The sequence below is a fragment of the Myotis yumanensis genome, unplaced genomic scaffold (genome assembly GCF_028538775.1).
Source record: "Myotis yumanensis isolate MYYU_CA2020_CCGP unplaced genomic scaffold, mMyoYum1.0.hap1 SCAF_4, whole genome shotgun sequence".
NCBI lineage: Eukaryota > Metazoa > Chordata > Mammalia > Chiroptera > Vespertilionidae > Myotis > Myotis yumanensis.
Window position 1 is genome coordinate 88,015,812 of NW_027223755.1, and position 27,475 is coordinate 88,043,286.

Consider the following 27,475-nt stretch of genomic DNA (forward strand, 5'->3'; position numbering starts at 1 on the left):
TTTCAAGGTTACTTTTATGCCAGATTAAATGTGGAAGAAAATAGGGGTCATAATCATAATTTAAACTTGTTTTTCCCATCTTGTAGATAATGCTGAGTTTGCAACAGAGAGCACAGAAACGTGCAAGTTACATCTTGCGTCTTGAAGAAATCAGCCCGTGGCTGGCTGCCATGACTAACACTGAAATTGCTCTTCCTGGAGAAGTCTCAGCCAGAGACACTGTCACAATCCACAGTGTGGGCGGAACCATCACAATCTTACCTACCAAAACCAAGCCAAAGAAACTCCTCTTTCTGGGGTCAGATGGGAAGAGCTATCCTTATCTTTTCAAAGGTGAGATTTAAAAGAAGAGTATTAGTTTGATTATTAATGCTTTCTTTGCATGTGTGGTAGAAGAAAGTTGTTTCAGGTGAATTTCTATGTCATAAATAGCCAGGAGTATCCTGTCTCTTATGTGATTTTGAATGGAAGTAGTTGGGTGCTGTGGAGTAAAAATTTTCATTCCCACTCTCTCTGCTTATGAATTTGTATAAGCAGAACAACTGAGGTACAGCTAATAATGATAGTATCTAATATCTTATGACCAAACTGAATGTTCTCTAAAGCTTGCAGTGTGCCTCCTTGGCTATCTTTTCTTTTTCTTTTTTTAAAAATATATTTTATTGATTTTTTACAGAGAGGGATAGAGAGTTAGAAACATCTATCAGCTGCCTCCTGCGCACCCCCTACTGGGGATGTGCCCACAACCAAGGAACATGCCCCTGACCGGAATCGAACCTGGGACTCTTCAGTCCACAGGCCGACACTCTAGCCACTGAGCCAAACTGGTCAGGGCTGGCTATCATTTCTTGAGTGCTATTGCTAATTGAGAAGGACACAAAAAAGTGATATATTTCCACCCTGTCCCATTGTACTTTACCCCATTTGGTCACCTACACTAGCTGCTTTAATTCTGTTTCCATAGGATTGGAGGATTTACATCTGGATGAGAGAATAATGCAATTCCTGTCTATCGTGAATACTATGTTTGCTACAATCAATCGCCAGGAAACACCTCGTTTCCACGCTCGGCACTATTCTGTAACACCGCTAGGAACACGGTCAGGGCTGATCCAGTGGGTGGATGGAGCCACACCCTTGTTTGGTCTTTACAAACGATGGCAACAACGAGAAGCTGCCTTACAAGCACAAAAGGTTGATAAAAATTCAAGTATACGTCTCCTTTTATTTGAATGTGCCTAAACAACTATATTAGTTGCTGCTGTTATATGTGAAATATTTCTAGGCTTTACTGCACTGGGGCATTTTTGTAAGTTTGTAAGTTAAAGAAGGAACAGATTTGAGGTACCTAGGAAAGTGTTTTTGAGAGACATGTTATAAAAATAAAGTTTTAATAGAAATAATGACATTGGGTTAATCTTTTAGACAAATATGGGGAGAGAGGGTGGTAGTGTGGTTAATACTTAGTAACTTGGTAATTCACATCTTAAGTGCTTTTTGTTAGGCTTACTCTAAGTGTTTTCTAGGGTCTTTTATTTTTTTATTTTTTTAAATATATTTTATTGATTTTTTACAGAGAGGAAGGGAGAGAGATAGAGAGTTAGAAACATCGATGAGAGAGAAACATCGACCAGCTGCCTCCTGCACATCTCCCACTGGGGATGTGCCCGCAACCCAGGTACATGCCCTTGACTGGAATCGAACCCGGGACCTTTCAATCCGCAGGTCGGCGCTCTATCCACTGAGCCAAACCGGTTTCGGCTCTAGGGTCTTTTAAATTAAATTTGTAAATAATAGATAGCTTTGACCCAGGTTCTTTTAAATTAAATAGTAAGTAAGAAACAACTTTAGAGTTAGTCACTGTTTTGTACCTGTGAAATTTATACTTTGTTTAGACTAGGAATTTTATTGAGAATATATTTTAGCTAAGAATCTTATTGCTTAGTATATGCCAGGAACAGTAGTACTAAGTGCTATGGATATAAAGATAGATTTTATACAGTCTCAACCTCATGATTGGTAGGTATGGGAAGAAGCAAGATTTTGAAAGGAATCAAGCTATAAGGTAGGCATAGTAGGCTGCAGAACAATTATTGAAGGGTAACTTAGAGATGGGAACCAGAGATGGGCTATCTAAGTATCTGTTAATTTTTTATTGATTGTCGTACTGATGAAAATGAAATGTGTATATAAATGATAAAGTCTAAACAGAATTATACGTTACAAAGAAGAATGTAAATAGGATGTTGAGCTTGACTTGAACTTGAAGAAAATAGAACAGTAGACCAACTTTAATAAAGTAGTAGTAGTAGTAGGTGTAGTACCTAATTATGAGAAAGATATTAGATTGTAAGAAAGATGCATAGTCCAGAAGAATTGGCTCTTTGGTGCATGAGATTCTCTTGGGTGGGTGGAGAATGCCACAGAAAAAAAGAGTTTTAAAAATACTACTTTGCATTCAAAGTAATCTTTTACCTTTATTTAAATAAAGTTGATCTTTTCTTTTAAAATAATTTTTTTACAGGCCCAAGATTCCTACCAAACCCCTCAGAATCCTGGAATTGTGCCCCGTCCTAGTGAACTTTATTACAGTAAAATTGGCCCTGCTTTAAAAGCAGTTGGACTTAGTCTGGATGTGTCCCGACGGGATTGGCCTCTTCATGTGATGAAGGCAGTGTTAGAAGAGTTAATGGAAGCCACCCCCCCAAATCTCCTCGCTAAAGAGCTTTGGTCATCTTGCACTACACCTGATGAATGGTGGAGAGTCACACAGGTATGTTTTTGTTTTTTTATTTTAATCAGTATTTATTCTTTTGCCTGCTTCCTGTCTTGTCCTGTCTACCTGGTTCACCCTCCTCTTTCTCCCTGCTTCCCTCCAGACTTAGTAGTTTGAGACCTATATTTGAATCTTATAAGATACTAGAGGCCCAGTGCATGACATTCGTGCACTGCGGTGGGGGTGGGAGTGCCCTCAGCCCAGTCTGTGGGACTCCTCGGGGGATGTCCAACTGCTGGCTTAGGCCTGCTCCCCTAACATTCTGATATCACTTAAGCAGGACCAATGAGGACCATCGTGTTGTGTGCAGCTGCTCAGTACAGAGCCTTCTGTGACCATGCATAGCAGCCCTGAGGAGTGCTAGCTATTTATTTAGAAACAAAGGAGTAGGATCATGTAATTTTGTGAATTTTAGAGCATTGGTCCATGTTGGAAGGAAATTTGCTAATTCATTTTTCTTATTTCCCCACCCCTTCTTCTTTAGTCTTATGCCAGATCTACTGCGGTCATGTCTATGGTCGGGTACATAATTGGCCTTGGAGATAGACATTTGGATAATGTTCTCATAGACATGACAACTGGAGAGGTTGTTCACATAGATTACAATGTTTGCTTTGAAAAAGGTAAATTTAACTTGGACTTTACATTTATTATGAGGGTCAAATATTTTTTGGTGAAAGGACAAAAATACCATGATTTGTCTTTTCAAGGTAAAAGCCTTCGCGTTCCTGAGAAAGTACCTTTTCGGATGACACAGAACATTGAAACAGCACTGGGTGTAACTGGAGTAGAAGGTGTTTTTAGGCTTTCATGTGAGCAGGTATGTTGTTTTCTCTTATACCTCTTAAATTAAAAATCATGTGGCATGAAAAACTACATTTTCTTGAGGAAACTTATGGCAAAACTTAAACTCTTCTGAAAACAGGTTTTACACATAATGCGGCGCGGCAGAGAGACTTTGCTGACGTTGCTGGAGGCCTTTGTGTATGACCCTCTGGTGGACTGGACAGCTGGGGGTGAGGCTGGGTTCGCCGGTGCTGTCTATGGTGGAGGTGGCCAGCAGGCCGAGAGCAAGCAGAGCAAGAGAGAGATGGAACGGGAGATCACCCGCAGCCTCTTTTCTTCCAGAGTAGCTGAAATTAAGGTGAAGCCAGTGATAAGTCATTGTCATCTTTTTGTTAATAGAGTTAACATATCCATTAAAAATTTGAGTAAAACTGTTTTTCTAAAAAAAATTTTGCAAGACTGTAATGTATAATATTGAAATGGCAGTGAAACAGGGCACTTCGATGTCTTTTTATTAGGAAATACATACAAAGACACACAATGATGTGAAAAATTCTATCTTTTTAAAGAGGTTGAAATGTGTTTGCCAATGCCTATTTTAAGTGTTCTTTAATTGGATAGCCTCCCTTTGGTCTTGGTTTTAATATCCTCGTAGCCAGTGATGCTCATCTGGTTTTGTGTGATGTGCCAGTAACTGTATGGGATAGTAGAATTTAGTCTTACTTTGTGAACTTGGACAATTTTGTTATCGTTGTGAAATATGGGTGATGCTTTGTTGAGATTTAAATAGAATAATTTGTCCAAGATATCCTTCTAGCATGATTCTTAGTTGACCCCGTAAGAATCTTCCTAACCATAATACCTTTCACAGGTGAACTGGTTTAAGAATAGGGATGAGATGCTGGTTGTGCTTCCCAAGCTGGACAGCAGCTTAGACGAATACCTAAGCTTGCAAGAGCAATTGACAGATGTGGAAAAACTGCAGGGCAAGCTGCTGGAAGAAATAGAGTTTCTGGAAGGAGCTGAAGGAGTGGATCATCCTTCTCACACTCTGCAGCACAGGTTTAAAACAGTGTTGAACTCATTTCTAAATATATGCCTTTAAGGAGAATTTGCATATTTGTGTAAATACTGTCAACTTGAATTAGACTTATTGCAGCAACTCACCCAAATGACAAAAGCTTTTTCAAGGATTGCAGTTTCAAACTGTTAATAAACGAGAATTCACTTAAATTGTTTTGCTTTATTATATTTACTTTAAATGTTTGAATAATAGTTAAGGGTAAGTGGGCATAGTGGTTAGAACACTGAACTGGGCTTCAGAAAAACCTGGGTTTAGGTTTTTTTCTCTACACTTTGTATCTGAATCTTTTTTTTTTTTTTTAAATATATTTTATTGATTTTTTACAGAGAGGAAGGGAGAGAGATAGAGAGTTAGAAACATCGATGAGAGAGAAACATCGATCAGCTGCCTCCTGCACATCTCCCACTGGGAATGTGCCCGCAACCCAGGTACATGCCCTTGACCGGAATCGAACCTGGGACCTTTCAGTCCGCAAGCCGACGCTCTATCCACTGAGCCAAACCGGTTTCGGCTGTATCTGAATCTTTATTCATTTATACATTGGCAATGATTTCATCTACTTCTCTGAGTTTTTTAAGCCTTAAATTAGAGTGATCTAAGTGAATGAACCTTGCAGAGAACAGGTGCTCAGTGTTGAATATGCAAGTTCCAAACACTGCACGCGGCTCATATGTATGTGTGTGTGTGTGCGTGTGCGTGTAGATTCACACACACACACACACACACACACACATATTATTGATTTCAGAGAGGAAGGAAGAGGGAGAGAGAGAAATATCAATGATGAGAGAGAATCATTGATTGGCTGCCTCTTGCATGACCCCTACTGGGGATGTAGCCTGCAACCAGGGACTGTGACCTCCTGGTTCATAGGTCAATGCTCAACCACTGAGCCACACTGGCCAGGCACATCAGTCTTTTTTTAACCTTTAAATAACTCAGAACAGAACCTGGCTAGTGTGGTAGAATTTTGCTTAAAATGTTGTGAGTATAGTTGGACAGAACTGTGGGGTCAGGATAAACCAGAGAAGTAAGCAACATTTGAGCAGTGACCTCAAGATTGAAAAGGAGCTTATAAGGCAGTCCAAGTGTGAGCACAGTCAGGGTTATGGAAGTACATAGAAGAAATAACAGAAAGTAATTTAAACATTTTCCCCCTTCTATTAGGTATTCTGAACACACCCAACTACAGACTCAGCAAAGGGCTGTCCAAGAAGCAATCCAGGTGAAGCTAAATGAGTTTGAACAGTGGATAACACACTATCAGGCTGCATTCAGTAATTTAGAGGCTACACAACTTGCAAGTTTGCTTCAGGAGATAAGCACACAGATGGACCTTGGTATGAGTTGACTTTTTTAGATAACACATGTGAGCATGTGAGTTTTGTAATTGTGTCTTTATGTGTGGGGTTCTGGTTTGTGCTCCTTTGGTAGTGACCGCTGATTTGAAATGGTTTCATCACAATTATTAATTACTTTTACTTCAAGGTCCTCCAAGCTATGTACCAGCAACAGCCTTTCTGCAGAATGCTGGCCAGGCCCACTTGATTAGCCAGTGCGAGCAGCTAGAGGGAGAGGTTGGCGCGCTGCTGCAGCAGAGGCGCTCAGTGCTCCGAGGCTGCCTGGAACAGCTGCATCACTATGCCACAGTGGCGCTGCAGTATCCAAAGGCCATATTTCAGAAACATCGAATTGAACAGTGGAAGACCTGGATGGAAGAGCTCATCTGCAACACCACAATAGAGCGCTGTCAAGAACTCTACAGGAAGTAAGTTTATAGCACTTCATTTTTTTACTACTTGTTGGGTTTAGAAAAAAGTGTTCAATTATTTAATTGCAGAATATTTAATTTTTCCTGAAAGAAAAGGTTGATAGATGGGATTTGTCTGGAGTCACTTTTGTCTTGATTTTAAGATGATTTGAGGTCATGTTTTCCCTTATAAGACAGTGGGTCTTTCTAATTTATTAAAATGTATCCCAGTGTAAAAGGGGTGTGACCAGGGTAAAGAGAGCTGAATCAAACATTGATTCTGTCACTTACCAATAAGTCATCTTGGGATGTTACTTTGGCTCTCGAGACTTTTTCTATCTGTAAAATGGAAGTAATGGTTCCTACTCTTCAAGGTTTGAGTATCAAATGTAATATTCAATATATAGTATTTTATAAACCATAAACTTGTTTATAAGCAGGGAGTGGTTATATAACAAGCACCTCTTTCTATTTTTGTATAGATATGAAATGCAGTATGCTCCTCAACCACCCCCAACAGTGTGTCAGTTCATCACCGCCACTGAAATGACCCTGCAGCGGTATGCAGCAGACATAAACAGCAGACTTATTAGACAAGTGGAACGCTTGAAACAGGAAGCTGTCACTGTGCCCGTTTGTGAAGATCAGTTGAAAGAAATTGAACGTTGCATTAAAGTGTTTCTTCATGAGAATGGAGAAGAAGGTTCTTTAAGTCTAGCAAGTGTTATTATTTCTGCCCTTTGTACCCTCACAAGGTGAGTAGCTAACCTCATGTCGAGATTATTTTGTTGTCTTGGACACACTGATGCATATTGAGATTTCATGAGTCTTTTGTTTAGTCCCAAGCTTGAGGTATTTTTTTTTACTTTCATTAGTCTTGCCCAGTGTTACAGCTGCTTATTTCCTTTTAGATTTTGAGTTATCTTCATTTATGGGTGAGTTTAGCTAAGTCAGTTTCACTATACAAATATTTATCACATTTAGGCGTAACCTGATGATGGAAGGTGCAGCTTCGAGTGCTGGAGAGCAGCTGGTCGACCTGACTTCTCGGGATGGAGCCTGGTTCTTAGAGGAGCTCTGCAGTATGAGCGGAAACGTCACCTGTCTGGTTCAGTTACTGAAGCAGTGCCACCTGGTGCCACAGGACTTAGACATTCCAAACCCCATGGAAGCATCCGAGGCAGTTCACTTAGCTAATGGAGTATACACCTCACTTCAGGTGAATACTTATATGACCTTAAATTTTGGAATTTTGTTTTAGATGTTGAACATTGTACTTCTCATCTCTTTACTTCAGAAAAGCAATTTGACTTCCTCCCCTTTTAGTGTTGCTTAAGCAGTCACTTAAAGATCAGTGTGAGGTTTATATCTGTAACTTAATTACGTTTGCATCAAGTTTGTGCATAAATTATGGCATTAAGTCTCTAAGTGTTTCACCTAAACTCAGAAAATGTTAAATTATATTTCTTACATATTTATAGGAATTAAATTCAAATTTCCGGCAAATCATATTTCCAGAAGCATTGAGATGTTTAATGAAAGGAGAATACACATTAGAAAGTATGCTTCAGGAACTGGACAGTCTTATTGAACAGACAACTGATGGCGTTCCCCTGCAGACTCTAGTTGAATCTCTTCAAGCCTATTTAAGAAATGCAGCTATGGGGCTTGAGGAAGAAACACATGCTCATTACATCGATGTTGCAAGGCAAGTGCTCTGTTTTCTTCTGAAATAGATGGGGAAGCCAGATAAGCATTTTGAGCTCTTATTTTTCTGTAAGTTTACTTTTAATTTTTGGAGCAGATATAATTACTTATTAATGCTTATATACATGTCATTTTAGAAACCTTTTATTTGAAAACTAGAGGCCCAGTACACATTTTGTGTACGGGGGTATGGGGGTCCCCTTAGCCCAGCCAGCACCTTCTCCAATCCGGGACCCCTTGGGGGGTGTCTGACTGCCCGTTTAGGCCTGGGGATCAGGCATAAACTGGCAGTTGGACATCCCTCTCACAATCCTGGACCGCTGGCTCCTAATTGCTCACCTGCCTGCCTGCCTGGTCGCCCATAACTGCCCCTTCCTGCCGGCCTGGTTGCCCCACGCAGCCTGCTGTTCAGTTGTTTGGTCATCCCTCACTAACCCCCCTGCCAGCCTGGTCGCCCCATACAGCCTGCTTGTTCAGTCTTAGTCGTCCCTCACTAACCCCCCTGCCAGCCTGATTGCCCCACGCAGCCTGCCTGTTCAGTCTGTTCAGTCGGTTGGTTATCCCTCACTAACCCCCCTGCTGGCCTGGTCGTAGGCAGCCCTCTTGTGAGGGTGTGGTGGTCAATTTGCATATTACCTCTTTATTATATAGGATAATTACAGATTCACAGGAAGTTGTAAAAAAAATGTAGGTAGGGAGGTCTTGTGCATGCTTCATCCCTCCTCCTCCAATATTAGCATCTTGCATGCCTATAGTACAATAGTAACACCGTGCATATGACACCGGTACAGTCCACAGAACTAAGATTTCACCAGTAACATAAGCACTCACTTTTGTGTGTGTGCATGTGTGTAATTCCTTGCCGTTTTTTAAAAATACATTTTTTTTATTGATTTCAGAGAGGGGGAGAAAGAGATAGAAACATCAATGATGAGAGAGAATCATTGATCATCTGCCTCTTGCACGCCCCTTATTGGGGATGGAGCCTGCAGCCTGGCCATGTGCCCTGACTGGGAATTGAACCCCAACCTCCTGGTTCATAGGTTGATGCTCAGCCTCTGAGCCACACTGGGCTGGGCTTCCATGCATTTTTATCGGATACCTTCATATATCCTTTTAGTGCTGTAGTTTCACCATACCTGCACATACAGCACAAACGAGTGTGAATTTTTTAAGCCAGCCCTTAGAACTCCATGGAAGCATCTGAGCCAGTTCACTTAGATAATGGAGTATACACCTCAATTCAGAACAATACTTGTAAGTTAGCTTAAATTTTATAGGTTTGCTTTAGATATTGAATACTGTATTTCTTAGCTCTTAAATCCAGAAAAACAATTAGACTTTGGAATCTGTAGAGATTGGGCAATATCTCTACCCATGCACTATACCCATAGCTAAGCCCCAAGCCCCTTTATTCCTGGTGACTCAAAGCCTCATTCTTTGGCATTCTGATGTTCATTTCAGAAAATATAATTGAGGGAATAGAAATAAATTGTCCCATCACACTTCTTCCCAAAGGGAAATTCAAAGATATAAGATAGTTGAGAGAATAATATAATGAACCCCCATCTTAACCACCATCAGTAATTATCTGTACCTGGTCAATCTTATTTAAGTTGTACCACCCCAATTTTTTTGAAGCAAATATTTTTTCATTCTTAAATTAACTGCAGGAAATATATATGTAAAACATAAACTTGTGTTTTCTTAATCTTGGTGCCATTATTTCAGAAAAAATAATAATTCTTTAATGTTTCTTGTTCTCCTGCATTCAGAATTTTTCTGTTTTCTCATGTTTCTTTGTAGTTGTTTACTCTGCAGAAAAAAATGAACATAATTATTATAGCACAAACATGTCAGCTCAATAGTGATAAATGGCAGGTATTTCAGTTTACGGTCAATAGTTGTCTCTACTGTGTGACAGTAATATGAACATACTTGACAGTGTTTGCTAGTTCCACCAGCTTAGGAATTTTGGGGTTCTTGACTTTTTTTGTTTTATATTGGGGGTTTGTATTATTTCACATTCTGTGTGCAATGTGAGGCTGTAATGTTTTTTTATAGTCCTTTTTAGGCAATACAATTGCCTTGTACAATTCAAGTTTACATAAAATTTAATTACACGAATAATTGCTAATACTGAATTGGAACCATTGACTTCACATTGTGATTAACACCAAATGCCATTTTATTATAACACTCCTTCCTTAATGCAAAAGACTTTTTTTCTAGGCTGCATGCTGCTGTGAGACTTGTTGACCATTTGTGCTTCCCCCAAATGTATTGCTCTTTACTGAGGGTTTTAACTTCCTGTTTTTTCTCTGTAGAGTACTTCATGCTCAATATGGTGAATTAATCCAACCAAGAAATGGTTCAGTTGATGAGACACCAAAAATGTCAGCTGGCCAGATGCTTTTGGTAGCATTTGATGGCATGTTTGCCCAAGTTGAGACTGCTTTTGGCTTATTAGTTGAAAAGGTAAATATTGACTTGGTATTATGAGTAATGCAAATGCAGCAAAGTAGTTGTTCAGTGTGGGAAAAGTGGAGAGATGAACTTTTTTTTTTTTTTCATTTATATAGTTAAACAAGATGGAAATTCCTGTAGCTTGGCGAAAGATCGACATTATAAGGGAAGCCCGAAGTACCCAAGTCAATTTTTTTGATGATGATAATCACCGGCAGGTGCTAGAAGAGATTTTCTTTCTCAAAAGACTACAGACAATTAAGGAGTTTTTCAGGCTCTGTGGTACCTTTTCTAAAACTTTGTCAGGTAATATTTCACATTTAAACATGCTGGATTTATGTGGTATTTTGGAAGGCAGTGGGATGGAGTAGGCTTAATTTAATTGTTCGCTCATAAAATCTTAAGTTTTTAAATAAGCAGCATTATTACCTTATTTTAGTATGGCATGAAATACTTTTAGACAATTTCCTTCTTTTAGGATCAAGTTCCCTGGAAGATCAGAACGCTGTCAATGGGCCGGTACAGATTGTTAATGTGAAAACCCTTTTTAGAAACTCCTGCTTCAGTGAAGACCAGATGGCCAAACCTATAAAGGCATTCACAGCTGACTTCGTGAGGCACCTCTTGATAGGCCTGCCGAACCAAGCCCTGGGGCTCACGCTCTGCAGTTTCATCAGCGCGCTCGGTGTGGACATCATTGCTCAGGTGGAGGCAAAGGATTTTGGTGCTGAAAGCAAAGTTTCTGTCGATGATCTGTGTAAGAAAGCTGTGGAGCACAACATCCAGGTTGGAAAATTCTCTCAGTTGGTCATGAACAGGGCAACTGTATTAGCAAGTTCCTACGACACTGCCTGGAAGAAGCATGACTTGGTGCGCAGGTTGGAAACCAGTATCTCCTCTTGTAAGACAAGCCTGCAGCGTGTTCAGCTACATATTGCCATGTTTCAGGTAGGGTTTTTGGGGTTTTTTTTATACTGTGTTTTCCCTCAATGTAGGAATTTGAAAAACTGGGCGAGTTAACATAAAACAGTATAAACAGAGAACTTCTTAACCCCTAGAGTGCCGGAGAGCGAGATCGCGCTCCTCCTGTCTTTCGCCAAAAGTGCCGGGAGCACTATCAAAGCTTCGAAATGGCGTCCAGTTCTAAGTCTGCTTTTATTAGTGATGATGATATTGCTGAATATGTCAGTGTAGTAAAGGTTTCCTTAAGTTTTTGAATATGTAACTTCATTTACTTGCGATTCATAATTTTTTTCCTAAACTGCTGTAAAATCAGCAAAAATGCCTTGGCAATTTTAGCATAGTTCCTAGGATATTGGTTGGCACTCAGAGGGTTAAACCTCCTGAACTGTGCCAACCAAGAGCAAACCTAGCTTTAGTATTTTGGCTTTTTCAGTTATCCTTATTTCTTTTTTATATAGTTGAGATAATTTTGCATTTACAGTTGTGTCCTTTGAATTGGTTTCTGTCAGTATTGTAAAGGTTAGTATTATCTATGTCATTATTATGTTTGTTATGTGGATATGCCTCCTGTATTGTTTAACATCTAAAGGTTCTTTCTAAAGTGACTTCCAATTCCCTGATGCTCTGATGTGACAACAGCTTTGTGCATAAATCTGTCTCATCTGGGAATTGCTCTTAGAAGCCTGTGTTTGTCCTTGCTTATTTAGGGGCAGTATGACTAGAAAAGGCTTTAGGGATGAAGTGATTTGGATTTAGGTTATGAACTTGAATTTAGCATGTCTGGCTGGCATGGCTCATTAGGTCATGGTTTGATTCCTAGTCAGGGCGCATGCCCAGGTTTTGGGCTCAGTCCTCGGTGGGGGCCATGCAGGAGGCAGCCAATCAATGATTCTATCTCATCATTGATGTTTCTATCTTTTTCTCCCTCTCCTTTTTTCTCTGAAATCAATAAAAATATATTTTTAAAAATATATGTAAGACACCAAGCACAGTAACATTGTAGCTACTTATTCCCCCCCCCCCCCCTTTTTTTTTCCCCAAATATAGTCTTCAATATTGTCAATAGCTTCAAACAAGTTGTGCATGGAGTAATATTTGGGTACTACATTGTCCTGGAATCTGTTTTGGCACAAATAATGTTTACTTTGTACCATTTATATTGAAGCTGCTTCCCAATAATGGAATTGGTGGTTTCAGCTCAGTGCATGGAACCCCAGCGTATTTCCTTCTCCTCGAAGTTTTATTGTTGGCTGTTTCCTTAGTTCATAAGTTAAGAAAAGTAATTATTCAAATTATGAAATTGCATTTATTTCAAATTAAAAAATTGCACTTATTAGCAGTCCCTGTAGCACATTTGGATGTGTTTTTGGGATGTTTTTTAACTTCTAAAAAACGTAATGCTGAAAAATTTTATTGTTTTATACATTTGGAGTTTATTCCCTTAAAAATTAACAACTGCATGGAAAACATTGTAAAAGTCCTTTCAGTTGTATCTGAACACAATTTAAACTCTAAGCATAATGCATAACTTTTAAATAGTTGTCCAAACATCCCTTGGGCCTTCTTGGGCCACCCTTACCACATATAGGATGACTTCATCTTCTTTCAACAGTTGCCCACCCCTTTTTCTCACTTCTAGATTCTCTGTTTTGAGAATTCTTTCTTTTGTGACTGCTGCATTAATTCTTTTGGTCACTTGGCTAGCCTCCATGCTGGACAACCCTTCCCACCATCACACCTGTTTCAGCTTCTTAACTGGAGATTATCTTTCAGATGGAGGGATTGTGTACTAGTCTTTTACATAGAATAGTAACTATCTTCAAAATTACTATTTCAGTGTTGCAAATCACTGATCCAAGAAATTTATCAGGCATTCTGTACCTGGTGTGGTCCTTTTGTAATGTTTCTTCTATTACTCTTACTGCCCAGCCCGCTTTGCTGCAGCTGGGTTTCTCTGTCTCCCCTTTCAGTCCCAACATTGCTCCCTTTATTTGTTTATCTAAACGTTTTTTTCCTCCTGAATTTATTACATTTCTTTTTCTTTGAACAGTGGCAGCATGAAGATCTCCTTATCAACAGACCACAAGCCATGTCAGTCACACCTCCCCCTCGGTCTGCCATCCTAACCAGCATGAAAAAGAAACTTCATACTCTGAGCCAAATTGAAACTTCCATTGCAGCAGTTCAGGTGTGTTTTTGTCAGATCTTCCTTCCAGCACGTCTTACTTTTAGGAATAACCTAGACTGTGATGAAATGAAGTAATAGTGCTGTGTTGTTTAATATATCTACATGCTTGTTCTTGGCTTCTAAGCCACAGAAGCATGACCCTCCCTTCTCACTTATATTTTTTTACTAGAGGCCCCTTGCCCTTTTTCCGCCCCCTGATTTTGGAGGTGTGTGTGTAATGTGTGAGAGAGAGCGGGTAGGAGGGGAGGGAGAGGGAGAGAAGCAGGTGAAAGAGAAAGAATGTGAATTCCTCCTCCTGAAATGTTGAATAAATAATGAAATAACTTTGTTATATAACACCTTCCTTGCCACAATAATCTGGATAGATTTTTACCATTATTTTAAAACTTTTAAATTTGTGGAACAGAAAAATTTTCATTTTTCACAATCAAAAGTACAATGGGTTTTCTTATAGAAAGCACAAATAGTGCAGTAGGAATTTGGAGTAGCAGGTGTTTTGTTTTAAAGACTGAAAATGAGCTCTAGCTAGTTTGGTTCAGTGGATAGAGTGTCGCCCTGGGGACTGAAGGGTCCTGGGTTTGATTCTAGTCAAGGGCACATGCCTGGGTTGCAGGCTAGATCTTTAGTAGGGGGTGTGCAGGAGGCAACTGATTAATGATTCTCTCTCATCATTGCTGTTTCTCTCTCTCTCCCTCTCTCTTCCTCTCTGAAAAAAAAAATAATAAAGGGTATCTAACTATTTAAAATAAAATGAATGAAATTTTTTTTTAAAAAGACTGAAAATGAAAATGAAACTTCCTTTTGAAAATTTTAAGCAATAAACTGAAAGCCAATTCTTACCTGTCCAGACTTGTTTAGCTTTAAACATTCAAAGTAAAATCTAGATTAATTCCAAAGGTGACTATTAAAGGTGTTTTCTAAATTGCATATGCCTCATCTTGTTTGTTTTGAATCTCTGATCTATTATATAAAAAGCCTGTGGTCATCACGCTGTAACAACCGATCAGCAGGAGGCTGTGTGCACAGGGTGGGCGGGGCTGCGTGCATGCCAAAGCACATACGGGTGGGCGGGAACTTGACTCTGGAGGACCTAACCGGAGGTGCGGGTGGGTTTCTGGGTCCCACTGGGGCAGCGGGCAGGTTTCCGGGTCCCGCCTCCTGTGGTGGTGGCCTCGGGATTCTTTCTGGGTCCCGCGGAGCCACGGGACTCTGGGTCCTGGGTCTCTCGCAATTTTGCGTGCTGGGCCCCTAGTATTTATATAAAATGCTCAACAGACAGGAAGTTGAGAGTGTCAAATATTAACTTAGATTCTCCTGGCTTTTTATAGGAAAAACTAGCAGCACTTGAAGCAAGTATTGAACAGCGACTCAAGTGGGCGGGTGGTGCCAACCCTGCATTGGCACCTGTACTACAAGATTTTGAAGCAACAATAGCAGAAAGAAGAAATCTTGTCCTTAAGGAGAGCCAAAGAGCAAGTCAGGTATTGTGACTCATGTATGCCATCTTTGTTTCCAGTTGCAAGATTATGTAACAGATTGGAAGTTGAGTGTTGGATAACTAGGGGTATCTTGAGAGCTCTACCTCTAGTCAAAGCTCTGGGAAGAAAGACCAATAAAGGCTATGGGTGGGGGCAATATTCCTTAGGCTGAGCTCACAGCCAGTTATTTCCCCAGACCCTTACTGGAAGTATCCCAGCAGCCTCTGTTGGAAAATAAAGAGTTTAATTCCACATTTATCTAAGGTGCTCTAAAGATTTGAATATTGTATTTTCCAGATGGCAGTAAAATGTCTTAGTGTTCTGCCAGGGGTGGTGGGTTAACTTTGTTGGGGTAGGGGGACAGAGAGGACCAAAAAACCCCAACTTAATGTAATTTTCAATCAGATTCAAAATTAGACTAATATTGCATATACCCATCACCAAAATTTAAAAATTATCAATTTAAGGCCTACTTAAAAAAAAAAATATATATATATGTTTTTATTGATTTTAGAGAGAGAGGAATGGAAAGGGGGAGAGAGATAGAAACGTTGATTGGCTGCCTCCTGCCCACCCCCTACTGGGATCAAGCCTGCAACTAGGCATGTGCCCTGACAGGGAATCGAACTGGTGACTTCTTGGTGCATGGGCCAACGTTCAATTCACTAAGCCACACCAACGAGGCTACTTAAGGCCTATTTTATTTCCTCTTTCTTTCTTTAAAAAAAAAAAGAAAAAAGAAAAAGAGAGAGAATCATTGATTGGGGGCCTCTTGCACGCCCCCCACTGGGGATTGATCTGGAAACCCGGGCATGTGCCCTGAATCAAAACATGATCTCCTGGTTCATAGGTTGATGCTCAACCACTGAGCTACACCAGCCGGGCTCCTCTCTATTTCTTACTACTCCTCCCCATCCCATAGTTAATGGAAATCCCACATATTTTATAATTTTATCTGTAAAGATGTCAGTATGTGTCTGTAAAGATAATAACTATTTAAGAACACAATACTGTTATCTACCTTAAAAATGTACTTAATACTTTCAAATATCTAGTTAGCATTTTGTGGTCTTCATTGTAAAGTTAGGAGTAGAAAGGGAACATTCCAAATTGAAATTTGGACATAGTACAAATTGCAGCTGAATATGATAACAATTTTCTCTTGGAACAAATTTTTTGTGTAAAAACAATCACGTAGGAGATATATATACCTAATTATACTTAGGTGCTTTGGGCCATCTTAAACCTAACTGTATCAACAACCAAAAATGTACACTTATTTACAGCCATAATTTATATGGATTAGGTCTGTATTTCAGAAGAGTCATAATTCATACATTCTCAGAACCTATTTTGGTCCTGAATTCTGGAAATTAATAGGTAGTGTTGTTTCTGTCATTAATTGCATTTTCCCTCCCTCTTGTGATGGTTCCTTTCCTCTTTTGCCTCTTCACAGGTCACTTTCCTCTGCAGCAATATCATTCATTTTGAGAGTTTACGAACTAGAACTGCTGAAGCCTTAAACCTGGATGCTGCATTATTTGAACTAATCAAACGGTGTCAGCAAATGTGTTCATTTGCATCACAGTTTAACAGTTCGGTTTCTGAGTTAGAGCTTCGTTTATTACAGAGAGTGGTGAGTCTTGAACCTTGGAGGGAGTATAGAGACTTAATACTTAAAATGATAAGGCTGATGTTAAACCCTCAAAAATCAATATATTCACTCAATTTACATTTATTGAATGTGTACTTTATATGTGATGTTTTGAGGGAATAGAATGATGGTTGAGTCTTGTTCCTAGACCTTAAGGAACTTATTTATACAAATAATAGAGTGAATGAAAAAGTGGAAAGCATTCTCAGAGTACTGTGGAGGTTCAGAGGGGAGGAGAGAGATACTGTATAGCAAATGACTCAGATGCACTGACAATAGGGTAGCAAGCACGCAGTGCTGGTGCAAGACAAAAGCTGGACAGATGAGTTACGTACAGAAATACCAAGTTGATAAATTTGGTGTTTATATTTTGTGGGGAGGCTTTAGGCTGTGTATCAGGACGTTCTAGATTATTTGTTTGGTTTTTTGACTTTTTATTGTATTTTAGAGATAGGGGAAGAGAGAGAAATATTGGTTAGTTGCTTCCTTTATGTATCCTGACCAGTGATCAAACCTGAGACTTTTTCAGTGTATGGGATGACGCTCCAATCAACTGAGTCACACCAGCCAGGGCCAGTTTCATTTTAAAGAGTGATTGGGGTCCTGGATATGGGTCATCTTGTTATTCCAGATACATGTCTTAGGTTTGAATAAACTTTAATTGTTTATTCCCTGTATGATATGCTGAAAAGTTAAAAATCTTAGCCTGTATTTCATACATTGTTTAAACTAGTATTTTCTGGGTAATTAATTCATAACTTGACAACTGAAGTTCTTTGTGTCAACTTGAGTTACTAATGCCTTTTGATGATGATGAAGAAGAAAAGAGTCTTATATTATTCCAGCTGATACTTAACATCAAACAAATGCATGTTCTGTTTAGGACACTAGTCTTGAACATCCTATTGGCAGCTCTGAATGGCTTTTGTCAGCACACAAACAATTGACCCAGGATATGTCTGCTCAGAGAGCAATTCAAACAGAGAAAGAACAACAGATAGAAACGGTCTGTGAAACAATTCAGAATCTGGTTGATAATATAAAGACTGTGCTCACTGGCCATAATCGGCCACTTGGAGATGTCAAACACCTCCTGAAAGCAATGGCTAAGGTAAGACTAATAACATTCATATACAATCACTCCCCCCTTTTATAAAATTACATAGTTTTATTTATATATTATAAACAACAATTTCAAGTCACATCTTGCAATTTGTATCTGAGTGAATTTGTGTTTTCATCAACTATTTTTTTTAAACAGGTAGTAGTACCCTGATTTTGTACACTGAGAAAGTGAATGCTAAGGAAATTGATTCACCAAAATAACATACTTCTTTAATATAGCTGAAACTTGAACTTAGTTTCAGAATGTTAGGTCTCCAATTTCTCTTCTCACCATTACCTCCAAACTCCAAAGTTTGCCTTCAAAATGATTAAAATATTGTCTCTTCTTTCTAGGATCCTACATAATCTAAACAGTAAGGAAACTGAGCCCCGAGAAAAGGCTAGATTAGTCATCATTATAAAACAATAAATCATTTGATTTTAGGATTTATTTTTACTTGGAATTTTTATTTTGTGCTAGAAACAAAATTCCTATGGAAAGGGCATCTTAAATGGCAATAAGCAGTTTAAACACATTGATATTTGAAAAACACTTATTGTTATTCAAAAGGTGCTGTCAAGAGTAATTACTGAAACAAAAACCATTTTTTCTTGATCATTAATAAATGGATTCTAGGATGAAGAAGCTGCTCTGGCAGATGGTGATGATGTTCCCTATGAGAACAGTGTTAGGCAGTTCTTGGGTGAATATAAATCATGGCAGGATAACATTCAGACGGTGCTGTTTACATTAGTCCAAGCTATGGGTCAGGTCCGAAGTCAAGAACATGTTGAAATGCTCCAGGAAATAACACCCACCCTGAAAGAACTGAAAACACAAAGTCAGAGGTAAGGACACCTTCTGACCTAAATGTAAAGTGTAAAGTTTAAACCTCTGGTGTTTATTTAAGTTTTGTTTATTTAACTCATTTAATGTTCTTTGTCTTATATATAAGTAGTAATCTGATAAAGCATCCCATAAGTAAGCCATTTTCTTTTGTATTTCAGTATCTATAATAATTTAGTGAGTTTTGCATCACCTTTAATCACCGATGCAACAAATGAATGTTCAAGTCCAACATCATCTACTACATATCAGCCTTCTTTTGCTGCAGGTAGGACTTTCCTACTTCAAAAAAGACCTGAATCTTGATCTGTTAATCTGTATATAGAAGCTAAGATATTTAACTGTACTGTAAGTTATAAGTATCTAAAGGGCTTCCCTAAATTCTGCCTTATCTCAAACTGAACAAATTTTGGCTTAATTTTAAAAGTACTAATATGAGAGTTTAAAAATACTTTGTATTCAAATACCCTTTTATTCATTTATTTTATGATTATGAAATATATACCCGTTAGGAAAATCTAGAAAAATTTGTATCTGTTCTAATTAGAAGTAAAACGACTGTGTTTGTTCATTGACTTTTTTTGTATGTATGCACACACATACTCATAAATTGTTATCATTCTGTGAAGTAATTTTTATTGCCTTTTGTGATTTAATATTGATAATTTCCCTGTAGTTAAATAATCTTCTTTTGTAATGACTTAGTGGCCAAATTGATTTTTATTTTTTAGTGGCTATATTTAATATACCATTCTATATTAATCTTATTGGACAGTTAAGATACAGTATTTTGATGCCACAACAAGCTATAAATTTATACCTGAATGTCTAGCTATTTAGGCTGTTATTTTTAGGAGAACTACTTCTGTTTCAAGGGATAAAGTCATCTATTTTCAAGGCCGTACATTGTAGTTGGTGATTGAAAGAGTGTCTCCCTGCTGTCTCCTCTTTGTCCCCCTTCATTTTCTGTTTACATGTAAATTGAGCTACCAACTCTTTCCCTATAGCAGTCCGAAGCAACACTGGCCAGAAGACCCAGCCTGATGTCATGTCACAGAATGCTAGAAAGCTGATTCAGAAAAATCTTGCTACATCTGCAGATACTCCACCAAGCACCGTTCCTGGAACTGGCAAGAGTGTTGCTTGTAGTCCTAAAAAGGCCGTCAGAGACCCTAAAACTGGGAAAGGTAATTAGTTAGAATAACGATGCCTTACATATATTCATACAAAGTGGTGGTTTGATTTACTTATGTTTCCATTGCTTCATAGCTGTGCAGGAGAGAAACTCGTATGCAGTCAGTGTGTGGAAGAGAGTAAAAGCCAAGTTAGAGGGTCGAGATGTTGATCCAAATAGGAGGATGTCAGTTGCTGAACAGGTAGGTGACCATTTTTTAAACTTGAATTACACATTTTAATGCTGCTGAAACAGCAGAGGTTTTAAGATCCCCTCACCATTATACTTGGGGCTTCATCAAGAAATTAGAAACATATCTATTTTTAGGATTCAGAAGGTTTTGAATAACAACTCTGGAATTAACAAATATTCACCACTTTATTCTGACTCTACTTTGTTAGCAATTTATTTTCTCCCCAGCCCTCTTGTAACAGAAATTTAACGTGTGACTTGACCCTCCCTCTCTCTCCACCAGAAGACAGTTAATTTGCACTTTAAAGAGGACTATCTGAAGGTTTCAAATGAACTGAGGCTGACATTTTGGGTGCAGGAATGCTATCTATAAAGTGTTCTTGGACATCAGTTTGTCTGAGGTCATTCTGAAATGTTCTCAGTAGTGTTATTAAATTTTATATATGAAATTTGAAAATGAATTCTTTTCCCCTCAGCTGTTTCTTTTGGAAGTTTTCAAACCTACAGAAATGTAGGGATGCTCATAAACTCTACCTAGAACTGGGAAACCAGTTGTTAATGTTTTCCTGAGTCTGCTTCACATTTTCTGTCTGTGGATGCAGACACAGTTTTTCAGAACGATTTGATAGTTGTAGATATTATAACACTTCATGTCTAAATACTTCAGCATGTCTACTAAACAAACCATTGTAATATATAGCTACAATATAATTATATAACTACCAAATCAGGAAACAACAGTGATGTTATAACATTTTGCTATTTCATCTTGATAACATTGACTTTTGTCTAATAGCCAGTCCATATTCAGATTTCTCCAGTTATCCCTAAATGTCCTCTCATTAAACCATCCCCACACTCCCATATAAGATCTAATCAAGGTTCAGCCTGTATTTTATGTGCGTTTCCTATTTTTAGTCTCTTTTAATGTCTAGAATAGTTTCCCAGCTTTTTTTTTCTTTTGACATTGACATTTTTTATGTGTCCAGACTATTTATTTTGCAGATTATGACTGTTTGTATTTGATTTTTTTTCCTTATAATTATATTCAGTATCACCATTTTGGCAGGAATGCTATGTCAGTGATGTGTCCTCAGAATTTCACATCTTTGACACAAGTTAGATCACTTGGTCAAGGACAGTGCTCTCAATTCTCCATTACAGATGTAACTTTTTCTGTAAAAATTTGAGGCTTGAAAGTCTTACTTTCTAACTAGAGGCCTGGTGCACGAATTCGTGTACCAGTGGGGCCCCTCAGTCTGGCCTGTGGGATGGGGCCAAAACCGGCTCTCTGACATCCCCTGAGGGGTCCTGGATTGCAAGAGGATGCAGGCCAAGTCAAGGGACCCCACCGGTGCATGATCAGGCCAGGTAGGGACGTGGGAGGTTGGCCAGCTGGAGAAAGGCTGTGGGAGGGCTCCAGGGCATGTCTGGCCCATCTCGCTCAGTCCCGATTAGCTGACCCCAGCAGCAAGCTAACCTACCGGTCGAAGCATCTTCCCCCTGGTGGTCAGTGAATGTCATAGCGAGTGGTTGAGTAGCCTTAGCATATCATTAGCATATTACGCTTTGGTTGAACAGGCCATCGGACACTTAGCACATTAGGCTTTTATTATATAGGATATTATATAGAAAGTTTTGGCATCCATAATTCAGTTTCAACAGCAGGGAAGTTTTTTATTTTAAACACTGTTAAATCACTGTATAGGACAGTGATGGCGAACATTTTGAGCTCGGCGTGTCAGCATTTTTAAAAACCCTAACTTAACTCTGGTGCCGTGTCACATATAGAAATTTTTTGGTATTTGCAACCATAGTAAAACAAAGATGTATATTTTTGATATTTATTTTATATATTTAAATGCCATTTAACAAAGAAAAATCAACCAAAAAAATGAGTTCGCGTGTCGCCTCTGACACGCGTCTCTTAGGTTCGCCTTCACTGGTATAGGACCTGAGCTTGCACTATTCATAGTCAAGAGTCACTCTTTAGAAGCAATTTTTCAAGTTGGTAAAAAACCGTGGACCATGTTTGTGGATAATAACCATGGGTTATTATCTTTACTTCTGACTTTCTCATAGGTTAATGGGTTGTATGCTTTCATGACTGTCCCATCATAGCTCTCTGTTCATCTTTTAGAGGAGGCTTGGCTATTGTACTTTTTATTTTGATAGTCATTTCATTTTGTATGAAAGTAAGTTAAGGGTTATAGGAATGGGGTAAGTATAGAGTTCTTTGCATACAATTTTTTCATAGGTTATGATTCAGCCATATAGTGAGCATTTGCTATACAATTGGACCCTGATGGATGCTCTGGATATAGAGATGGTTGTATCTCTTATAATAAACAAAAATTTAGCTGAGTCAGAATGTGGACATTGTTGAGCACCCAACTGTGTTCCAGAATCTGCTGGGCACTTTTTTACATAGCACCTAAGCATTTTCCCAGTGACTATACATGTTAATTCTAAGAGCAACTGTGGGGTCAGTAGGGCTCTCTTCATCTAAGGATTCATACATTTCAGAGGGGTTGTGAGGTTCCTGACACCCATCTTGTAAGCTGTGCAATTATGAGGGAAGCTCCGCTTACTTAACCTCTTTTCCACAACAGCAACTATACTTCCTTTGGGTAATTAATTTGGGTGATTATAAACTTAATATTAAGTAATTCATATTACTCATATATGAACCATGTCATTTCTTAAATGTCTTTAAATACTGTCCTGCCCATTTTTACAGGTTGACTATGTCATTAAGGAAGCAACTAATCTAGATAACTTGGCTCAGCTGTATGAAGGTTGGACAGCCTGGGTGTGAATGGCAAGACAGTAGATGAGTCTGGTTAAGCGAGGTCAGACGTCCACCAGAATCAACTCAGCCTCAGGCATCCAAAGCCACACCACAGTCGGTGGTGATGCAACTGGGGGCTTACTCTGAGGAAACCTAGGAAATCTCGGTGCGCAAGGAGGGGAATCCTGCAGGGCAGCTGCACTCAGGGATACGCCCAACACCATGGCCTGCCACCCTAGGGTCAAGGGTGAAGGAAAGAAAGCTCACCGCCTGAACACGGAGATTGTCTTTCTGCCTCAGAACAGCTGCAAATGTGTCAAGAGGTTAGCTGCAGAAAGAAATCGGGATGCTGCGGAGCACAGAGTGATTTGGAACTCCATTCCACCTGACCCTGTGTGTACAATCCAGGAAAAAACAAACCCCGCTCAGAAACAGAGAACTGGGGCCGCAAAGAAATCACAGCCAAGGAAGATTTGATGCATTCAGATTCTTGTGTAACACTTGTTGCTTGGCAACAGTACTGGTTGGGTTGACCAGTAAGTACAAAAAGGCTATGTGATAAGAATTTCAGAAATGGACTGAAAATGGAGAGCTATGTAACAGATACACTACATGGGAAGAACTTACTTCTGAAATAAAAGGAAAAACCCCCACTCATCATCCTCCTCCCCAGACCCTACCACCTACCCATTCCCCTTTTACCTGATCTAGTAGATTAGACATCTTTCAAATTCATTTTGCTCAATCCTTATATTTCATATACTTCCATCTTGATGCTGTTACACAACTTATATTTGGAGTGATAAACAGAAATTTCTCTAAAACCACTGATAACGTGGAAAATTCAAGGATTGTTTGAAGGTCTGATGATCACATATAAAATGTAATTCTGGTTAAGTCATTTCTGTGATTCTATCATGTACAGTTTCCAGAATTTTCACTGTGCATTCAAAAGTAATGAATCTAACAGACATTTGATTTCATGTACACTCCCCTTTGCTTATAGTGTGCATTTTTTGGAGGTCATTCAAATTTCCCTCTTCTGTGATTGCTGTAGTTTCTTTCATAGAAAGTAGCTAAACCAATGTAATCTTTTTACCTTTTTAAAAACCAGGATAGAATACCTATTAGAGTTTTACATTGTTGATGACAGATTAAAAATAAAGTGATGTTCTCTTGAAGGTAGAGTGAAACGTTTTTTTAATTCAGTTTTCTCATTTGATACTTTTAATTTACAAGGTGTAAATTAGAAGTGCTTTAGTTTACCTGGTATTTTAGGACATGTACATGAAAACATCAGCAAAAGTGAGAACCACCAGTACCTTTTATTAAGTTCAATGAGTCTGTGAAGTACTTTCGTTTTTGCATAATTTTAATAGTTTGCTGTTTAGTAATACATTAATTATAGTGATTTCATGATCAAGTTAAATTGAGCATTGCATTTCAGTACTGACTTTGTAAACTCAATTGTTGATCCAAAATAAAATTCAGATTAGAATAGGATTCTTAAAATCACAACATGAAGAATACAGTTTAAAATCTTGATTGAGTCTATTTTTCCTACATCTTAGAGATTAGAACTGTGATCACTTTCTAGTTGCCAGTCCTCACAGATAAACTTGAGAACTGTTAAGGAAAAAATTCCACATAGCTCTGGCGTTTTCTGTATTCTGATTGCTGCATTAATCTATAATTAAATACCCATTAGACTGCATTTCAGTATCAGTGCTTTTTTAATACTTCAACAGATAGAGCAAGAAAGATGGTATTTTTAAAATACCCGTGTGTGTCTAATTGCAAGATTAAGGAACCTAGTGCATCAAATTTTATTCATTCTTTTTCCTTACTTTCTCAATCAAAACAACCTATCTGGAATAATAATGCCATATTGTGTTTTGCACACTGCTTTATTTCCTAGAGGCTGTGGGGCTATTGCATTCATCACTTGATTACCTCTGCTCCTCAAGATTGACCAGTTTTTTCAGCAACATTGTCACAAGGAGAAATTTCCATCAAAATGATAAAACCAGTTCATACTAGTTTGTCCCTATAGGTAGTATTCAAAATTTGCTTCCTCTTTGGCAAAGAAGATAAATGAAGTAGGTGAACTTTATCACCTGTGAATTTTTGGCTTCAGAGGTACCTGGCACCTTATCTGAGCAAAAATGAAACAGCTTTATAGCAAAAACATGTGCCTCTGGTAAATTATCCATCATTTTCATTTTTAAATAATCCCTCAGAGAATAGTGTGGCATATATATGTTTGGTTGTGGGGCAGATATAACTGATGACTTCAAAGCTGCTCTTTACTGCACCCTGGACAAGACCCCAATCTCTACAGTTCGGCTTCCTCTGGGAAGTGATTCTGCAAGTACTAGTAGCCTTGCCATTTTAAACTGCTGTAAGAGAACTCAACAATTAGAGAGTTAATCAACAGTAAAAAGCCCTGGTGATAAAGCAGAATGAGAAATCAGGGCTATATTTTGGGGATTGTCTTTTAACAATGTAAAGTTTAGAGTGCTGTGGTTATGAAGTCATACATTTTTAATGATACAGAATACCTCTGGAAAACCAGGGGTCTGCTCCTCTCTTTTTCTTTCTCGAATTCAGGGGGTACAGAATAACCTACAACCTATCATTCAAAGTACCCTTGGAAATTGAAGTTTATTGTCTTTGTTGTCTTTAATTTTCTAGAATTGCCTAAATATTGATTTCTCTACAAAGCTGTGGAGGCCTAATGGTTTTATAGAGTGTATTTCTCTTTTACTGTTTCTTTGGTGTGTTTTAACAGTATTTCTGAGTTCTTAAGAGTTTGCTAGGTGACAGTAGATTTTGTGTCTGACACTGTGGTGAGTTGTTTTTGAGATATGTAAGATTTCTTTGAGAACTGATAATCAAGCTCTTGATCTGTTTCCTTAAATTATTTTTATTAAGAGCCCAAACCCAGGTTCAGGGTGAGGGTTTGTAATACAAAGAAAAACTTTCATCACTTCTGCCCTTAACACTTGCCTTTATTAACTAAGTTTAGTATGTAGTTTTTTAAAATCTTGTCCAATGTTTGGTGTTTCTGCATTGTTTTGTGGTTATTCTTGATGTGTGAAATTTAGGGAAAGAGCCATTTAAAAAATGCCACGCAGGGCAATGCAAGTACAGCCAAATATTAGAGTTGATGTGCAATCTTAGGTTCTTTTAAATCTGGGGTATTATAGGCAGTACTTTAAACTGAAAAGTCTTCCTGGCCTATTTTCCTCCACGTATTTGTGACTTCTCTGGGGGCTTACTTGTTTTGGCAGTAAGAAGCTGGTCCTTTTCTCCCAATTCTTTTCATATTAAAGAAAAACACCCTCAATTGGCCTGTTAGTCCTTTCATCTTACATCAAAAATCAGTGAATGCTTTTCTATTAGCACATTTAAATACCATTGTTTTACATAAAATTAGATGCATATGAAATCAGTGACCTTCTGTACTCTTCTTGTTTGTAAAATGACAGTAATTCAAGCTAGAACTACCCCACCCTCCCTTAAATCAAGGAGGTAGGATATAGTAATGTAAGGTTCACTTAAAGAAGATAGATGTTTTCATTATTTGAGTTATTAGATTCTTCCTATGGAGAAAAACTAGCATTACAAAGTTTCCCAAACATTGGGAAGGGGAAATTCACTGTTTTTTGACCCTTAAGGGTTTGCTGCACTTTCCTTTTTAGGCCTGGGTAACCATATCACCATGCCTTTCTTCCAAATGGGCAAATGGACTCTTAGAGCAACTTTCTAGGTTCAAGGGTTAATTGTACAACATGAACTGTTTAGAGTCTTTTACTTTCTATGGGAATTTGACTGGGCTTAGTAGGGAAAAGCTGTTGGTTGTGCTAATGTAAAAATGTCATACAATTAGCTCTACTTTTGAAGACGGTAAACAAGGAATTGCATGTTGTTCTGAAATACAGACTTGTAGAATGTTTTCTTTCTTTAAAACAGGCTGATTTCCCGCCCCCTCTTCTTTTTCTGATAGTCCCAGTTTCAGTTCCTATTTAAAGTTCTTGTGTCAGTTATTTTTCTGGTTTAAATTTCCCTTATATTTCCACCTGTAATGTCAGTGGCAACATCATACTTGTTAATTTACTTTACCCTTCTTATAAGAGCAAATTGAGTTGAACTGAATCTTCCTTGTCCTAGTAAACATTGTATAAAATAAAGTGGCTTCTCTGTACAAAAGGTTGTAATGCCTCCTGATGGATATAATTTTGTGATTGTATTTAAGATTAAAAGTTGAACAAATCACACCAGCTTCCTGAAAATGTTCATAACGCATTGTTTGGAAAACAAAAATACATGCCTACTTTGTGCATATTTGCATTACCATGGCAGAGATTGTATGAAATACATGTTTTTCAAAAAATAAAGGTTAAAAAGATGTAGCATTTAAGCTCTGAATTTCTTGGTCAAAGTAGTTTCCAGAAAACTTAATTTTGCTATATGGGTAGCTATTTTTTTAGTAGTCTATTTTTATGATTTCAG

The 27,475-nt window shown here is 38.3% G+C and overlaps 1 protein-coding gene across 4 annotated transcripts in view; it reads left to right on the forward strand.

Annotated features, from left to right (window-relative positions):
• Positions 1 to 27,373, forward strand: part of SMG1 (SMG1 nonsense mediated mRNA decay associated PI3K related kinase) — a 153,715-nt gene extending 126,342 nt beyond the window's left edge. For all 4 annotated transcript variants that reach the window (XM_070412908.1, XM_070412909.1, XM_070412910.1 and 1 more), the window contains 24 exons: positions 87 to 333; positions 965 to 1,194; positions 2,525 to 2,773; positions 3,261 to 3,399; positions 3,487 to 3,596; positions 3,702 to 3,920; positions 4,434 to 4,624; positions 5,814 to 5,986; positions 6,135 to 6,414; positions 6,879 to 7,151; positions 7,381 to 7,615; positions 7,878 to 8,104; positions 10,431 to 10,581; positions 10,686 to 10,875; positions 11,048 to 11,517; positions 13,583 to 13,720; positions 15,049 to 15,201; positions 16,655 to 16,834; positions 17,736 to 17,963; positions 18,594 to 18,805; positions 18,965 to 19,071; positions 19,811 to 19,990; positions 20,073 to 20,179; positions 22,910 to 27,373. In XM_070412908.1, coding sequence (XP_070269009.1) covers positions 87 to 333; positions 965 to 1,194; positions 2,525 to 2,773; positions 3,261 to 3,399; positions 3,487 to 3,596; positions 3,702 to 3,920; positions 4,434 to 4,624; positions 5,814 to 5,986; positions 6,135 to 6,414; positions 6,879 to 7,151; positions 7,381 to 7,615; positions 7,878 to 8,104; positions 10,431 to 10,581; positions 10,686 to 10,875; positions 11,048 to 11,517; positions 13,583 to 13,720; positions 15,049 to 15,201; positions 16,655 to 16,834; positions 17,736 to 17,963; positions 18,594 to 18,805; positions 18,965 to 19,071; positions 19,811 to 19,990; positions 20,073 to 20,179; positions 22,910 to 22,987 — 4,767 coding nt within the window. In that variant the 3' untranslated portion in view covers positions 22,988 to 27,373. The remainder of the gene's footprint in view (positions 1 to 86; positions 334 to 964; positions 1,195 to 2,524; positions 2,774 to 3,260; positions 3,400 to 3,486; positions 3,597 to 3,701; positions 3,921 to 4,433; positions 4,625 to 5,813; positions 5,987 to 6,134; positions 6,415 to 6,878; positions 7,152 to 7,380; positions 7,616 to 7,877; positions 8,105 to 10,430; positions 10,582 to 10,685; positions 10,876 to 11,047; positions 11,518 to 13,582; positions 13,721 to 15,048; positions 15,202 to 16,654; positions 16,835 to 17,735; positions 17,964 to 18,593; positions 18,806 to 18,964; positions 19,072 to 19,810; positions 19,991 to 20,072; positions 20,180 to 22,909) is intronic.
• The last annotated feature ends 102 nt before the right edge of the window (positions 27,374 to 27,475 follow it).